The sequence below is a fragment of the Mesoplodon bidens genome (genome assembly GCF_964165515.1).
Source record: "Mesoplodon bidens genome assembly, chromosome: 15".
Taxonomy (NCBI): domain Eukaryota; kingdom Metazoa; phylum Chordata; class Mammalia; order Artiodactyla; family Ziphiidae; genus Mesoplodon; species Mesoplodon bidens.
In genome coordinates, this window is record NC_138171.1 from 53,807,192 (window position 1) to 53,825,022 (window position 17,831).

Below are 17,831 nucleotides of genomic sequence, written 5' to 3' on the forward strand. Positions count from 1 at the left end.
TGAACCCACAAAGATGGTTTCTAAACCAGCCCTGAGAGAAATGGGCAATATCAGCTCATGGTTCTTTCCAATCTGGGATATATACACAGATGTGTTAATGTCCAATGGTTACACAGGGCATGCCTTAAACAATCAAGATGCAACTCATTCAGTCACTTATTTAACACATTTCCTGTATCCACTATGCATCAGGCACTGTTCTCAGCCCTGGGGATACAGAGGTGACCAAAAAACCTTCATGGAGCTTAAATTCCAAGGGAGAAAAAGCAATAATCAAGTAGTAGATCCAGAATATACTGTCAGGCAGTTTTAAATGCTACAAAGAAAAATAAAGCAGGGTAAGGAGAAAATATGAATGGTTGGGGGTTGGGAGAGGGAGGGTGCTATAAAATAATTAAGAAGCAAAGACATAAAACTTGCAACCCAATGACTCTTCTTTGAGTGCCTGTAAGCACTAGGGACGGGCCTGTGATACTAGTAAGCCAGGCGCCACCCCAGCCTTTGAACCACATAAGCACTGCCCGGGCCGTGTGTTCAGCCAGCTACTGACCCTCAAGGCGGGTACCTCGCAGGCTCGCTGTTTATTCTCAAGAAGTTTCTGGAACTCAGCTTGGGCAAGAGCCAGCAGGCAAGCCTCCCCCTTGAGGGAAGAATTCAAGTCACTGCTTTACAGTCAACGGCTGGTTTTTGACCAAAAACGGAATCGATCGGCTACATCACCCAGCCCTATCCTCCCGCCTCGGCCCTCCAAGTTCTTCAGACTCAAAAGGGGAAGAAACACGGACACTGAGGACAGCAGGGAGGAATGTGCCATCTATCTGACAGACTCTCCAGCTGCTGTTCGGTGCTTACAACAGACTTCTGCAACATGGTGAGGTGGCTGGGACCTGATGTTAAGAAACAAAAAGAGGGACAGGAGAATTGATGACAAAAGCACACCCTAGGACCCTACTCTTCTCAGGGAAAAGGTCCTGGGCTAGAAAGACAGGTGGGAAAGAGGCCAAATGCCAACGCAGTTCCCCTCTGGGCAGTGCAAGAGCAGAAGGATGTTCTTTTTGCTGGTTCTGGGAGCTTTTCTACACTTTGCCATTGTCTACACGGAGGAGCACATAGTGATTTTACAATCAGGTAAAAAAAAAAAATTCCCCAAAATATCTGAAAAAGGGGAAAAAATGAGTGACAAGGTTGAGAGATGTCTCCAATAAGGTTCTGAAAAGCGGCCAGGTCGCTGGAATCAAAGTCTTTCTCCCAAGATGACAAGGGAAGCACCCGGGCAGAGAGAAGTCAAAGCAGAGCGGCTTTCACACCCTCGGCTCCACTGACAGCGTGGGCTGGGTGGTTCTCCGTTCCTGGGGGACAGCAGGGGTTGCCCCGTGCACTGCAGGTTGTTTAGCAGCATCCCTGCTCTCTCCCGACTAGATGCCAGGAGTGTCCCCCTCCACCCACACTGTGACAACCAAACATGTCTCGAGACATTGCCAAGTGTCCCCGGGAGGCACAAATGTTCTCTACTGAAAACCGCCATCCTAGGTTTTAGGTTCCTAATAAAGAAACCAGAGACAATAAAAATGTTCTATACCTTCCAAGTACAAAGTTAATGAAGTACTTTGTAACTCTCTTTGCAACCAAAACCAACAAACAAAAAGTCTCCTAGAAATAGGATCATGCATATCCCTGGGGAGGGTTCAGTCTCCCCCGACCCCAAGCCTAGCTCCTATTCCCCATCCCAGGGAGAAAGAATCCCCTCACAGCAGACACTTGTCCTTCAGCCTGCGTGTTCTAAAAAAGACCTGATTAATCCAATGAGGAAACAAAAGTTTCCCTTTAGAAGGAGCCAAAAATGTGGTTCAAACAAATCCAAGGTCACTGGCACTCAGAGTTGACTACAGCTGAGCAAGACTGGACCCTGACGCCAAGCCTTATCGCCGGGGCCCCTCCACAGAGGTGGAAAGAAAGCGGGGAGGGCGTTTGATTTTTAGACCCATGGGCAGAAGACCTCTGTGACCTGTCCAGCTTGGGGATGGGTGGCTGAACTGGGGAAATAAACCCACAGTGGAGCTAGGGTGGTGGATGGTATTTTCACCACTAAATTAAGTGCTGACGTGCACACACAAAAATTTTTTTAACTGGCAGCATTCCATGTTCTGCATAACCTGCTTTGGATATGCGGGTGGCTGGGGAGGAAGGGAAGGGAGAAAACTCAACAAGATATAAGGACAGTCCCTGCTCAGCTGGATAGAAAGGGGAGACAGAGACCTCATTCTGGGAAAAAGATTCAGATAAACCCACACACGTCACTTTAGAAAGCACAGAGGGTTATTTTTGCCTAAATGCAGCCCACCAAGCAGGCCGGTGAAATACAGTGATCTTGAAGTTGCCACCACCCATCGTGTGACCTTGGCTTGACTTGGGCTAAGAGACAATCCAAGGAAGGAGACTCTGCAGCAAGAGGAAAGCAGCTTAGACTTACAGCAGAACCTTCCAACCACAGGAGCATGAACATGTAGAAACTCATTCCAACCTAGAGTTTAAATGCTGGAGGGAGCGTCAGCTATCTTGCACTGGCAAAAGAAAATACTTTTCTTTTAAAACCCCTAGGGTTTGTAGCAGCACTATTCATAATAGACAAAAAAGTGGAAACGGCTCGAATGCTCATCAGCTGATGAATGAATAAATAAAACGTTGTGTGTCTACAATTCAACAATCAGAAGAAATGAAGTGCTGATGCAAGCTACCACAGACAGACCTTGGAAACATCAGGCTAAGTGAGAGAAGCCAGTCACAAAAGACCACGTTAAAGAATTCTGTTTATATGAAATGTTCAGAGTAAGACAAATCTATACAGAAAGCAGACTTGTGTGGCGGTCGCTTTGTGATGTATAGAAGTATCAAATCACTATACTGTGCACCAGGAACTAGCACAGTGTTGCAGGTAAATTATACTTCAAAAAAAACCAAAAGAGAAAAAAAGATCAGATTTGTGTTCACCAGAGGTGGAGGGGGGGAGGAGGAATTGGATGAAGGTAGCCAAAAGGTACTAACTGCCAGTTATAAGATAAATAAGTACTAGAGATATAATGTACATGATTAATATAATTAAAACTGCTGTGTGTACATATGAAATTTGTTAAGAGAGTAAGTACTAAGAGTTCTCATCACAAGGACAAAAAATTTTTTCTATTTCTTTAATTTCATATCTATATGAGATGACAGATGTTCACTCAACTTACTGTGGTCATTTCAGGATGTAAGTAAGTCAAATCATCATGCCGAACACCTCAAATTTACACAGTGCTCTTTGTCAATTATGCCTCAAAACCAGAAGAAAAAAAAAAGAAAGTAGATGAGTGGTTGCCTAGGACTTGAAGGGCTGGGAGGAAATGGGGAGTGACTGCCAATGGGTATGAGGTTTCCTTGAGGGGGGTGAAAATGTTCTGAAATTGATCGTGGTGATGGCTGCACAAATAAAATACTAGCATTTTTCTTTTTTAAATCATTGAATTGGGTGAACTGTATGGTGTGTGAATTATATCTCAACAAGGGACTTATTAAAAACTATGAGGACTCCAATAAACTCTAACATAGAGGAATGAAGGTGTGCACTCTCGCTGTGTGCCCTCCCCTTTGTGACATTCAGTGGCTTCCTGCTGCACTGAGAACAAAACCCAAACTCCTCACCCTGAAGGCCCCGAAGGGTAACCACCCACACCCCTGCCAGCCTCGTCTCCCACCCTGTCCCTTGCCCACCACGGTGTGGCCACACTGGCCTCTTCTCTGTTCCTTGAACAGACCAAGCTCACGCCGGGCTGAGGCCTGTGCTGTTCCCTGTGTCAGAACACTGTTCCCCACAAAGGGCTTCCCTGACCACGCTGCCTGGGTTGCCCGAACCCCTATCACTCCCCCGCCCATTACCCTACGTGCTTTCCTTCACAGCACTTAATGCTGCATGACACCATCTTCATCTGCTGATTGCTTACTGTCTTTCTCTCCCACTAGATTCTGAGCTCCACGAGGGCAGGATTTGCCTATATTTTGTTCACTTCTGTCTCCTCAAAACCTAGAGCGGTACTGTTATGGGCTGAATTATACTCCCCCCCGACAACTAAATTCACATACTGAAGTCCTAACCTCCAGTACCTCGGAATGTGACTGTACGTGGACATACGGTCTTTGTAGATGTAATAAGTTCAGGTGAGCTCATGAGGATGGACCCTAATCCTATATAACTGGTGTCCTCATAAGAAGGGGAGATTTGGAGATAGACACACCACAAGGAGAAGAACACCATGTGAAGATGAGGGCAGACTGGGGTGATGCTTCTGCAAGGAATGCCAGAGATTGCCAGCAAACCACCAGAAGCTGGGGGACAGGCATGGAACCCTCACAGCCCTCAGAAGGGACCAACCCTGCTGACACCTTGATCTCAGACTTCCAGCCTCCAGATCTGTGAGAGACAGCATTTCTGTTGTTTAAGCTACTCAGCTGATGGTACTCTGTTACAGTAGCCCTAGGAAAATAATACAATCACTTAACACATATTAGGTGCTCAGTAAACATCTACTGAATGACTAAATCAATGAATAGTAAATAGCTTTCTTAGTGATCGGCCCCATTCACAGGGACAGGGACCCGCCTGCCCCAGGCATAGAAGGGACAAGCTTCCTTAAGCCTCAGCTTCCTCACCAGTGAACTGGGAACCACTTCCTACCTCTTTCATGAAAAGCTGTTAGGAGGAGTCAACAGGATAACCCCTGTCGAGGACAGAAGCCCCAGTAAGCAGTCAACAACCATTCACTGTTGTGTGTCTTTACATCACAGACACCTCGATGACAACTCTGCCCACAGGAGTTGTGCAAGAGGCAGTCCTGCAGCCCCACCCTGGGGTAGAGCCAGTCTGAGACCTGTTTGGGGACTAAGCATGTAACAAACACACCCCAGAGGCTCAGGGAGTCTGTAATTAGCTCCTGAAAGAGGGAGATCGGAGTAGGACAGGTGACCTCTCTTTAGTTCCACTCTTTTTAGCAACAGCTGAAACCAAAGCAGAAAAGGCATCAGGTGACCTCTTCCCTCTCCGTATTAACTCAGGTCGAGGCTCCGAGGAGGACCACCAGAGGATCCATTCCAGACGCCAATCTGACATAAACACAGGGGAGCCTGGAAAGGCTGCCAACCAATTCCCTGAATTTTAAACCAACTAATAAGAGAGAGAACAGGATTCTCAGAAGCCTCACCTCATTTGCTTCAAATAAAGACAGGATGAGCTCCCAGCCCAGAATTCAAAGTGTGCCTCTGGGACTATCCCTGCTCTCAGAGTCCTGACCTGGGAGGACAGAGCGGGTGTGGTGGCTGGGAAGTGGGCAGGTCTACCTGGACCTGGTAGATGCCAAGTGCATGGGGACATCAGAGGGGCACGCTTCCCAGGGAAGTAATAACAGCAGCTGTCATTGGTACCGTGCCAAAGGCTCCAGTAATCTAGCACATTCATTCTACACCAAGTGCCAGAAGGTTGGTTCTGTTGTTACACTGCTTTATCAGCAACGGCCTGACATCACGCAGTTGGAAAGAGCAGCAGCTGGGGTTCGAAGCCAGGTCCTGCCAACTTCCAGCCTGCAGGCTCTGCCACCACGTATGGCCTCATGACCCTCACATCTGTTCTGGATTATGGCACAAATGCCATTGGCTTCTCACAGCCTCTTGGGAGCCAGAAAGACTGTAATTATCACTACCTCCATTTTTGCCACCAAGACCCTGAAACTCAATAGGCACAGAGCCTCATCGCAGAAAAGTGTGCGGACCTGCGTCCAGCTCTGCTGACCTGGCTATAAAGCACTGGGGCCCCCTCTCAATTCAGCCCTGAAAGCCCTTCCAGATGGCTCCTCAGGGCGCCTGGCCCAACCCCCCATCTGATGCCCTGATGAGCTGTCAGGGCGGCTGGTGGAAACCTCCAGGGGACAACTGGGGCTGGACAAGGCACCACCCGCGCTGGAGCCCCGCGCGGTCCTACCGTCGTCGGGCTCTCCCTGCTCCTGCTCGGCGCTGGCGTACGTGCGCAGGAACTCGGCAAAGGCCCCGTCTCGGGCCAGCAGCTCCTGGTAGGAGCCCATCTCGGAGATCTTGCCACCACTCATGACGATGATGACATCCACCTGGGGCAGGTAGCTGATGCCGTGCGTGACCAGGATCCGCGTCTGCGGGCAGAGCCACAGCCACATCAGTGCATGCGCGCGAGAGGGAAATTCCCCGCCCCCCTCCACCCACCTGGACACAGATCTCAACTCTAAGATGGACACGCGCCTGGGATGCAAGCGTGCATAAGCATTCCAATCCGCACGTGCTTTCATTCAACACGCATGTGCCGGGAGCTGGGGTCGGGGGGCAGCAGGGAGGGAAACTAAGATTCCTGCCCCCAGATTCCAGGGTCGGGGGAGAAATGACCGACGTAAGTGAAACACTGTGTGCTGGATGGTGAGCACACGTTAGCAAAGGGGAAGGGATACCGAGGTGGTTAGGGGCGGTGCAATTTTAACAAGGGTTATGGGGGAGGGAGGTTATTTTTGAACAAAGATCTGGAGGAGAGGGAAGGAGGGAACCATGCATGTGTAGATGAATAAAAGAATGACACTGCTGCAAAAAATGTGCAGGCAGTAGCTGAATTTTTTTTAAGTTTCTCCCTCCCCAAAGAGTACAGAGTTTTGTACATGTGTATACATTTTATCTAATGATGTCAAAGTTTGGGAGGATGTTCATCAAACTGTTTACACAAGTTGGCAAACTTTTTCTTAAATGGTCAAATGGTAAATATTTTCAGCTTTATGGGCCCTCTGGTCGCTGCCAGGTCTGAAGGCAACCATACACAAGACATAAACAGAGGGCTGGCTGTGATCCAATAATGCTTTATTTATGGAAGCTGATATGTAAGTTTAATGCAATTTTCCTGTCACAAAATATTTTTCTTCAGGTTTTCTCCAAGCAGTTAAAAACGTAAAGACCATTCTTAGCTGGTGGGCTGCCCAAGAAACAGGCAGCAGGCCAGATTTGCTGGCCCCTGCTTTCCACAGAGGAGCTAGGGCTGCAGGATGAGGGAGAATCATTTTTTTAACTTTACATATACTCTCGTATTCTCTGGTTTTGTTACTATGGACATATGTTACTTTGACAACAGCAAAAAAAATTTTTTAATATTTAAAAATTATACAGAATTTTTGTGGTGTGCATGGGAATGCTTACAACACGTTAAGTGGCATGAGGTTTACTATATCTAGGCATGATGTGATAATCCTATTAAAAAGCTTATATACACAGCAAAAAGACTGGAAAGAAATACAAAAATCTCTAAGTGGGGGGATTATGCATAACTGCTTTTGTTTTTCTCCTTCGTGGTTTTCTGAATTTGCTACATTTTTCCCATGGGCATGTGTTACTTTTTTAATGGGGGACGGGGAGAAAGAGCCAGTTAACCTCTCTCCCCTATAATTCCCCTAAACAAATAAATTTAAAAGTAATAAAAGAGGAAAGGAACCGTTTCCTGTCACGTTAAGGTGTGGTGGCAGTTTTCCTGCTCAAACCTCTGTCCCTCAGCCCATGGCCATCTCAGCAGGGAAGGGAAAGCGGCCTCCCTGCTGACAGGGGATCTTGGGGTGGGATTTCCCTCTGCGAAGCCACCCCCCGTTATTTAATCAGGAAGAGAGGCTTCTTTTGGCCAAGTGGAGGCAATGACTTCCAGTCAGTGCCGAGGACGTCCGCCTATAAAGACAAGAGCAAGAAGGCTGTCCCGGGAAGGCTGCCAAGGGAAGGATTAGAAACATGTTCTCGAGTCCAGTTAAGTTAAGGAATCCCAAAGGGGACACACTGCGCCTCGACCAAAGAGCGACGGCCAGACCCAGACCCCGAGCCACACGTGCAGCAGCTACCTTGTTCTTCAGCATCCCCTTGGGGCCAACCACGTTTTCAAATATGTGCTTCCCCACGTGGGCGTCCACTGCCGAGAGGGGATCGTCAAAGAGGTAGATGTCGGAGTCGCAATACACGGCCCGGGCCAGGCTCACGCGTTGCTTCTGGCCGCCAGACAGGTTCACGCCCTGGGGAGAGACACGTTAGAAGGGTGGGCCTCCTGGGAAGCAGAGACAGAGGGGGGCCACCTGCTCGGGATGCAGGAGACGGCAGCCGTAGGCCCTTCAGGGCTGCACCCGCCACCCACAGTTGGAGCAGGCGGCAACGGCGTGAGATCACACCTGCACCGATGTGGGTTCAAGTCCCGGCCGGGGGTTTGGCCTCAAATGTAAAACAGGCAAAGAGAAAACCTGAGCCTCCGGGCACTGCTGAGCAGGGTACTCGGCACAGTTGGGAAAGAGAGGCTGGTGGCACAGTGCTAGCTACAGGGAGGGCTCCTGATCTTGGAGTCTGGTTCTTACTCTGGATCACTCACTGGTGAAGCCACACAGTCAAGGCAGGCTGTGCCCTGGGGGTGCTGCAGTCCAGCCTGTGTCCCACTCGCCGGCAGGAAGGGCACCATTTTCTAATTTGAACCAGGGCGCACAGCCCACACAGCCCTCCTGCAACAGACAACCCAGCATGACTTCCATATCTGGCTGGAATCAAAGTGGACATGGGCTAACTGCCCAGCCCCTCTCCCAAGAGATGCCCACCCTCTCCATGCTCTGAGGTGGGGTCCTGGCAGCCAGGTTCATTTTGAGGGTCCCTCTGGCCACAGCTTGTTGGCCCAGGGCAGACACCAGACCCAAACTAAGCCAATCACGTCCTCTCCCTCCAGAATTTGGTACTGGGACCTAAACAGTGAAAGTGAGGAGTCTCCAAGTGGCAGAAACAGACACTTGTGAAAAAAAGGGACAAAGCTGCGCAGAAAAGCAGAGACAAAAGACAGAGGAGGAACCAGGTTGCCTGTCCCAGGTGCCTGTGAGCCCCATCACATTCCAGCCCTTGGATTCCAGGAGATGCATCTGTATCCTTAAACTCAGTTCTCACTGAGTTATTTTCTACTTATACTAGCAATAACTCAGGCTCCTTTTCTACTTGAACACCCAGAAAATCCTAGTAATTTGTTTTTTCTTTCCAAGGAGCTTCAGATTTCCCTCAAATAAAAGAAATCATTCACCAACTAGGAAAGCTAGTGGAGCCACTGGCTTGTAACTAAAAGCAAAGATGGGAAAGCTCTTCGGTGCAGCTGTAGAACATTCACACTCCCCGAGCACACACCACGTAACCACTAGGGGGCACTCGAGCAAGCCAGCCAGGCAGAGGGGAAAGCACATGCAAAGGCCCTGAGGTGGGAAGGGGCTCAGGCAAGTCTTTTGCTCTCCTTTTCCTCAACCATTACATAGGGTTAAGAGTAAATCCCATCTCATGGCTTGCTGTAAGGACAAAATACGTATAAAACGTTTAGCACAGTGCCTGGCTCATAGTAATTACTCAGTAAGTGTTAGCTATTGTAATATTTTTACCATTATCACAGTTTTGAAAGGAACTGTGGACATTTGAATCATTGACACCCCTCTTCTCTGTATAGTGCCCTTGGTCATGTGACAAAGTCACATGACTGCAAAGGTAGCGTGCACTTCCTGGTCCCTTGTCTTTGGGCTCAACCAAGTGATTTGCTTTGTGGGTAGAAAGGACAGTGTGCTTTAAGGGACATCACGGGTTTTTTTTGTTCTCTTGGGCTTCTGCTGCCGCCATTAGAAGAGCTTCCTCCTGTGGAGCTGCTGCCCCCTCACCTAGGCCCTAGCAAGAAGCCACGTGGGGCAGACCTGAGCCAACCCACAGCCTGGAGCCAGGATCAGCTGGCCGGCAATATGGAGCAGAGCCACCCAGCTGAGCCCAGCCTGGGTCACCAGTCACAGGTGACTCACCCATAAGTAGGAGAGTCAGTGTTTAACATCATAAGCCATTCAGATTTTGTAGTTGTTTGTTACACAGCAATAGCTGACTGATACAGGGGCCATGCTGAAGCCTACTGACCTTCTCACCAATCTCCGTCCGGTCCCCACTGGGCAGGATTTCCAGGTCTGGGAGGAGGGCACAGCCTTCTATCACAGCCTTATAATAACGTTCCTGTAGCTGGCGTCCAAAAAGGATGTTTTCTCGGAGAGAAACATTCTGAATCCAGGCCTGCTGGGGGACGTAGGCCACTGAACCCTAGGAGGAAAGCGGAGAAGGCAGCAAGACAGACAGACTTGGTGAACAAGACAGCAGCCGGCCTACCCACCCACCAGGAGGGCCCTGCTTCACAAGACATTTTCATCACATCTATGGTTTTAACAAGAGGGAAGCCGAGTCCCAAAGGACTACAGTCACCAGATCTGGGATCAGAGCCCGTACTAGCCCCAACATTAGGAGTTCGAGAGCTGAAATCCTCGTTGATGAGATTACAATTACATGTTTAGTAACTATTCACTAAGTGCCTACAGCAGCGAACAAAACACTTATCTCCACTATATTGTACACCTGTAGCTTATAAAATATTGTATATCAATTATACTTCAATTTAAAAAATTGAAAAAGAAATTTAAAATAAAATAAATTTTAAAATAAACAACAACAAAAACCTCCTAACTCCCAAGAATGGGAAGTACCTGAATGATAAAAGAAAATGGTTTGATTATTGTTGTGGTAAATGCTAAGAGAGAAAAATATGAGACTTTAAAAAAGTCCTTTAAAAAGGGAGACTTAACCTATAATGGAAAAGAATCTGAAAAAGAGTATATATACACACATACAGCTGAATCACTTTGCTGTACACCAGAAACTAACACATTGTAAATCAACTGCACATCAATAAAAAAATAATACTTTTTTTTTTAAAAGCGGGAGACTTAGGGACTTCCCTGGTGGCACAGTGGTTAAGAATCCACCTGCCAATGCAGGGGACATGGGTTCGAGCCCTAGTCTGGGAAGATCCCACATGCCACAGAGCAACTAAGCCCGTGCACCACAACTACTGAGCCCATGCACTGCAACTACTGAAGCCCACGTACTATAGGGCCCGTGCTCCGCAACAAGAGAAGCCACCACAATAAGAAGCCTGTGCACCACAATGAAGAGTAGCCCCCGCTCGCTGCAACTAGAGAAAGTCCACGTGAAGCAAAGAAGACCCAGTGCAGCCAAAAATAAATTTTAAAAAATTTTTTAAATAAAAAGGGAGACTTAGGGGCTTCCCTGGTGGTGCAGTGGTTGAGAGTCCGCCTGCCGATGCAGGGGACACGGGTTCGTGCCCCAGTCTGGGAAGATCCCACATGCCGCGGAGCGGCTGGGCCCGTGAGCCATGGCCGCTGAGCCTGCGCGTCCGGAGCCTGTGCTCCGCAATGGGAGAGGCCACAGCAGTGAGAGGCCCGCGAACCGCAAAAAAAAAAAAGGGGGGGATACTTAGTTTGGACATCAGGGAAGGAGTCGTTGAGGAAATTTCCTTGATGAAATTTAACCAAGGATGTCTGTATAAAAATTATCCATTTCTAAAGTTGTTGTCTTTATTTCCACATAATATAAGGTGTCAAGAGTGGCATAAGGGCTTCCCTGGTGGCACAGTGGTTGAGAGTCCGCCTGCCGATGCAGGGGACACGGGTTCGTTCCCCCGTCTGGGAAGATCCCACATGCCGCGGAGCGGCTGGGTCCGTGCGCCATGGCCGCTGAGCCTGCGCATCCGGAGCCTGTGCTCCGCAACGGGAGAGGCCACAGCAGTGAGAAGCCCGCGTACCGCAAAGAAAAAAAAAAAAAAGAGTGGCATAAGAATAAAGGCTAGGGGGAGGGCACTTGTTTCATGTATTTTAGTAATTGAAAAAAAATTTTAAACAAGCACTGACAGGTGAAAATAATTTGGTCTGATAAAGAGAAGAGGGAAGAGCATTTCAGTCGGAGGAACAGCACGTGCAAAGGCCTGGAGATGAGAGGAACTCGGCAAGTTCAAAAAACAAGAAGCCTGGTATGACGGGAACATGCTGTGAGGGGAAGACAGACAGGAATGAGCTGGGAGGCAGGGGGGCTGGTGGTCCTAGTGAGGAGTATGGGCGTCACTGGAAAGGCAAAGGGGAGCCATCAAAGATTCTTCAAAAAGGGATTCTAAGAGGACAAGGTTGGGAATGGAACCCAGGTAACCCAACTCTTCTCCTTCATTCTCAGATAAATAACCAAATTGCTGACTCCAGTCTCCTAACTTAAAGGGGCCAAACTGTCACAAAGCCTCACTGTACAACCCAAAGATAATTCAGACACAGTATGCACAAGCCCTACCAACTAAAATATTTAGAAAAAAATAAACGTTTTAGACAACATTTCTAACACTCCCCTTACCAAGGCAAAAAAACAAGTCACAAATAAATCTATAACCTTATCAAACCAAATACTCAAGCACCCTCACTTTTTAGATCCATCATATCTTTGTATTTAAGGCATTTTTACTTTAAAACAGTGGTTCTCTCCTGGGGGCAATTTTGCCCCCCAGGGGACATCTGACAATGTCTAGAGATACTTTTGGCTGTCACAACTTGGGGCTGCCACTGGCATCTAGTGGGTAGTGGTCAGGGATGCTGCTAAACATCCTACGATGCACACGACAGCTTCCACAGCAGAGATTACCTGGCCTGACATATCAATAGGGCTGCAGTTGTGGAAACCCGGGGTTAGTGAAACAGAACACAATGTGGATCCCACCGTGATTTGGAATTTTCTTCCATTAACCTAGCTCACATTGCCCATTAATCTTACTTTATAATGTATATTTGAAAGTAATGATAGGTCATTTCTTAAAACAACGGCTAAATGTCATTAGTCTGGACCCAACTATTGTAATATATGCTTTCTCTAAGGCACACTAGGCTCAAGGGCATCATGTAATCAGCAAAGGATTTTGCTCTGAAATGAAAACAATGGCACAAACCAGCATCCCCAAAAGTAGATTCCAGGAGACAATAATTTTAGGGATTTAAGGAGTTGCTACACAGACAACAAAAAGATGCAGACAGATGTGTCTGGGACACGCTGGATTAACCAAAGTTAAATAGGTTTCTTCTCCTTGCAGGACTTCTCAGAGCCTTTACTTTATTAATGTTTCTTATAAGTCTCCAAGAGGGAGGGAATCAGAATATGCAGTATTTCCCAAGCTTGTTTGAGCCCAGGACTCTTTATTCCCCAAATATCCTGCAAGATGAGTTTGAGTTTGCTGCAGACCACACTCCAGGAAATGCTTATCGAGTGCCCACTACATGCCGGGCACTATTCTAGGTGCTGAGACACAGTGGGAAATAAATGACACCACAATCTTGCCTCCTAGGATGGCACAGAGGAGAAAGAATGAAGCTGTTCCCACTTGATTAACAAGGTCGTCATAAAAGAGAACACAATGTTGCCCTTGGCCTCCCCCTTGGCCATTAGTTACCCCACCCCCACCCAGGCCTCCTACCTTGATAGCCACGTGTCCCTCCACCTTGTCCATCTCAGCCAAGAGCGCTGAGAGCAGAGACGACTTCCCACAGCCCACCTGGCCCACCACGGCCACCAGGGAACCTTCCGGAATGGAGAAAGTGATGCTGAAACGACACGACACACCCCGGGGCTCAGCTGGGGGTGCTCAGCCCGCCCAAGCTGGATGGACCCCTGAGTGGAGAGAGAGACAGAAGGCAGGGCTGTCGCGAGCCTCTGAGGTCTGGAAACTCCTCCTACCGCGTCTACGATGAGCTTAGCTCAGGGACTGTCTCAGAGGCCCCTGGGCCTGAGGCCCATGACAGGTGCCGGGATGCACCTGCATTTTATTTTATTTTATTTTATGTTTTTTACGTCTTTATTGGAGTATAATTGCTTTACAATGGTGTGTTAGTTTCTGCTTTATAACAAAGTGAATCAGTTATACATATACATATGTTCCTATATCCCCTCCCTCTTGCGTCTCCCTCCCTCCCACCCTCCCTATCCCACCCCTCCAGGCGGTCACAAAGCACTGAGCTGATCTCCCTGTGCTATGCGGCTGCTTCCCACTAGCTATCTACCTTACGTTTGGTAGTGTATATATGTCCATACCTCTCTTTCGCTTTGTCACAGCTTACCCTTCCCCCTCCCCATATCCTCAAGTCCATTCTCTAGTAGGTCTGTGTCTTTATTCCTGTCTTACCCCTAGGTTCTTCATGACATCTTTTTTCTTCTTAAATTCCATATATATGTGTTAGCATACGGTATTTGTCTTTCTCTTTCTGACTTACTTCACTCTATGCACCTGCATTTTAGAACAGATCCCGTGGGACAGACCTGAGGGGCTAAGCCACTATAAGGGGGCCAAGCAGAGGGGATCAGCTTTGCCTGGGGGCGTGATGCAGGTGCTTAAGGGAGAGGACACCCCAAAACCAACTCTGGAGGAAGAGTGAGCATGCCCCAGACCCAGGGGACAGCCTGAGGAAAGGCCCATGGGTGTGAAATCACAGGCGTGATCAGGGGTGGACACGTCGACGACACAAGATGAGGCAGGGAAAGTAAGGCCAGTCCTGAACAGGCGGGTGGGTGGCAGCCAGACCCAAGAGGGCCTCAAAGGACACGCTTCCCAGCTGGGAGCCATGCAGGGGGTGAATCTGAGTTTCAGAAACACGTCTCTACAGAAATTGCCCTATGGCAGATAACAGTAATCGAAGTACAATAAAACAGGCTCAACACTGCCAGAAAGACTGGCCCCTCCAACGCGGACAGCAAAGTTGGAGCTGGGATTCCACCCACCTGGGGAAGAGCGGGTACGTCCAGGGCCTCCTTGGGTTCACCTACATCGACTGCCTTCCAGCCATTGCTATTATGATTTCAACATATTGGTGGAAAGGGTGATGGATTTTGCTGCCATTGTTTAATTCCTGTGTACCTGTTGCGTGGTCACACTGACTGTTCTTTTGTTCTGTGCCGGGAGGGGAATGGATTAAGGGGCCAGAACAGAACAGGAAGCCCAGTGAGGCAGCTCCTGTGATCGTCCAGGCGAGACAGGAATATTTTATAGGCTGAGGAGAAAAAAGGTTTGGATGGAGAAATTTGTGGGGGATTCAAGGGGTGAGGAAGGGTGACTGGAACAAGAAGGTAAGGTCTTTGAGACTGGAAGGATGGAGGCAGGGATGGGGGCACAGGTACAGACTATTTAGTTGTGAAGCAGGGCTAGAGAGAAAAGCTAAAATTGAAGCAGGCAGAAGGTAAGTTAGACACAAGAAAGAACTTCCTAAACAAGCAGTCCCATCAAGGGAGGTGTTAACACAGATTCTTTTCTCTGGAGAGTTTGACCCTTGCCCCTCCCCATGTCCCCAGATAAAATACAGCAGTAATTTGGCTACCCAGTTAAGAGAGCAATTATTTAGGGGCATGGAGGATAAACCTGGCCCCTAAAAATGTCCCATGTGGCCCTGTGTTTGGGGGACGCCTTAAGGAGGCTTAAAAGAGCCCCTGGGCAAGGCCTCCAGTCAGAAAGAAATCAGAGGCAATTGATAAGTTACCCAGGGAATCAGGTCAATTCCCTGGATCCTATGATTTGGAAAAATAAGGACTGGGGTGGGCAGGGTCCCAGACGTGGAAACGGTGTGAGAAAGGGTAAGCCAGGCAGCTGGGGGACCTTGGAGAGGATGGAGAACAATCCATCCTGATAGCAAATGTGAGTGGACAAGCATTCTTTTCAGCTGACCCAAGGCTTCCTGCTGCCAGTGGCGGCATCACAACCTCAGCCCCAGCCTAGCCAATCAGTGCACTCAGCCTCTTCTGGCACAGTGACTGGCTCAGGGAGGGGCACATAACCCAACTTGGGCCAATAAGGGGCAAGTGGGTCTCCTGATGAGGTAGGAGGGGCACTTAGAGTCAATGGGGGCCATCTGGATGATGAGGGGAGAGGACATCTGAAAAGGAAGCAGCACAGATGGAAGGGGAACAAAGACAAGATGGAGAGAGTCCTGATGGCATTGTCTGAGCCCCTGGATCCATGTCCCTGAAAGGGAACCTTCTCAGTTACGTGAACCAGAAATTTCCCTTTGTTGCCTAAACCTATCCGCTATCTGTACAAGGTTTCTGCCCCATACAGTCTGAGGGAACTCTCTGAGCCAGGCACACTCTCAGCTGCTTCTCCCTGAAGCCCAAGCAGGTGTGACTGGATCTATCTGACAGACGAGTGAAACTGAGGCTCAGAAAGGCAGTGACCTATTCAGGGTAACAGAGCTGGAGCGTAGCTGGAATTCAAACTTGTGTTTGCCCAGAGCCCTGTGGCTTTCTCCACGTCCCACTTACCCATGCAGCGTGGGAGGGTCGCTCCTGGCCCAAGTGAACGTGGCATTCTTCACGGTGATGCTGTCTGTGGCCCCAGCTGGAAAGCACCAGAGACAGTATGTCAGGAGTAGATGAAGCCACGGCCTGAGTGTGAACAGCAGGCTCTTACTTTTTGCTTTTCCTAATCAAGTGGTTCAACTCCAGCTGCCAGCCACTCACGCTAGGCATTAATTGGTTACATCAGTCACTGTTTCTAAAGAACTTCAACCAGCAGCTCTGCAGGCAGCCTCAGACCCAGAGAGCAGCAGGAAACCACGAGAGGGCTCTGCCTTTGAAAGATAGGAGGCTGCACCATCTGGAAAGGTCGGGGGACCCCTGGGGGCCTCCCTCAGTCTTGGGAGGTTCCAGCAGCTCTGGCTGGGTGGGTCGTAAAGAAGCCAAGGTCACGGGGCACAAGCAGTGCCCTCATGCAGATGCCTGTCCATCAGCTTGGGCTGGCCCAGGGCCCTCACTACACCGCTGGGGCCCCTCCTTTATGTTCAAAGCGGGGTCCTTTGCCCTGAAACTCCTGGATTCCAGGGCAGACTCCTAACTCACCTCCCTGCATCGCCCCCTCTCCCCCGCTCCCTCCAGCCACCCTGCTCACATCACAGCAAGCCAGTCTTCCTAAAACACAGGCAACTGTAAACTGTGCAAACTCAGGGATGGAACAGGAAGTCGGGAATCGTGACAGAGGAGGGGAGGGTGCTTAAGACGAAGCCTGCGTTTTATGGACCCTCTGTGATTCTAGCACCTCTGCCTTCATCTACTTTTGCTCCCCTTATTTTCTTTTTACTCAATGCCCCTCACTTACAAAAACAACTTTTGACTCAATTATGAGCCAACTTAAAACCATCTAGAGAGAAGATGGGGGTGTTTTCAAGTTGTCAAATGAAGAAATAAATTCCCCCACCCATCAAAGAAACAAAAACTGTGGAGAGAGGAAGTTACTGGTTAACCTAACTTAACCTCCCCCTCCCCCATCACCCCCCTGAAACAGAGAACAAGGAGGAAGCTGGAAGGTGCTATTAAAGGAATTTAAGAAAAGCCACTTGAGTCAGTCAAGCTAGAGGCTGCAAGACGTGGCCCGGAGCTGCAAAGGGGGCCCCGCCTGGCACCCAGAGAATGTGGGTAAACATAAAGTCTAACCGCTCGGGAGACTGCCGTCAGGGCAGGAAGTGGGGCTGAGGCCTGGGCTGAGGCCCAGGGGTTTTGCAATGCGACTCCTGTAGTGAGCTGTGAACAACGTGAAGAACTCGAAACCTCCTCGGCTGCCCCAAATTTCAGCCCTGTGTTATGCAGGGAAATTTGACCCTGGTAGATGGCATCATTCTGCAGTGTGTGTGTGTGTGTGTGTGTGCGTGCGTGCGTGCGTGCGTGCGTGTGTGTGTGTGTGTGTGTGTGAAGGGGGGAGTGACTCAGTCCTCACACAGCAGAAACTGGACGACCACGGGCCAGGGACATCGGGAGGGAGATTCCAGCGAGCAGTGGTTCTCAACTCAGGGTGACTTTGACCCCCAAGGGACACGATGTCTGGGGACATTTTTAGTTGCCAAAACTGGGGTGGGTGCTACTGGCCT

The 17,831-nt window shown here is 49.1% G+C and overlaps 1 protein-coding gene across 2 annotated transcripts in view; it reads right to left on the reverse strand.

Moving 5' to 3' along the window:
- ABCC1 (ATP binding cassette subfamily C member 1 (ABCC1 blood group)) overlaps window positions 1-17,831 on the reverse strand; it is a 137,824-nt gene that overhangs the window by 28,440 nt on the left and 91,553 nt on the right. For both annotated transcript variants that reach the window (XR_014017680.1, XM_081257428.1), the window contains exons 15-19: window positions 16,234-16,309; window positions 13,406-13,532; window positions 9,973-10,149; window positions 7,911-8,078; window positions 6,005-6,188 (exon numbers count right to left, since the gene is read on the reverse strand). Coding sequence is in view for 1 of the 2 variants with exons in the window: in XM_081257428.1 (XP_081113554.1) it covers window positions 6,005-6,188; window positions 7,911-8,078; window positions 9,973-10,149; window positions 13,406-13,532; window positions 16,234-16,309 (732 nt within the window). In the remaining variant the exon portion in view is untranslated. The remainder of the gene's footprint in view (window positions 1-6,004; window positions 6,189-7,910; window positions 8,079-9,972; window positions 10,150-13,405; window positions 13,533-16,233; window positions 16,310-17,831) is intronic.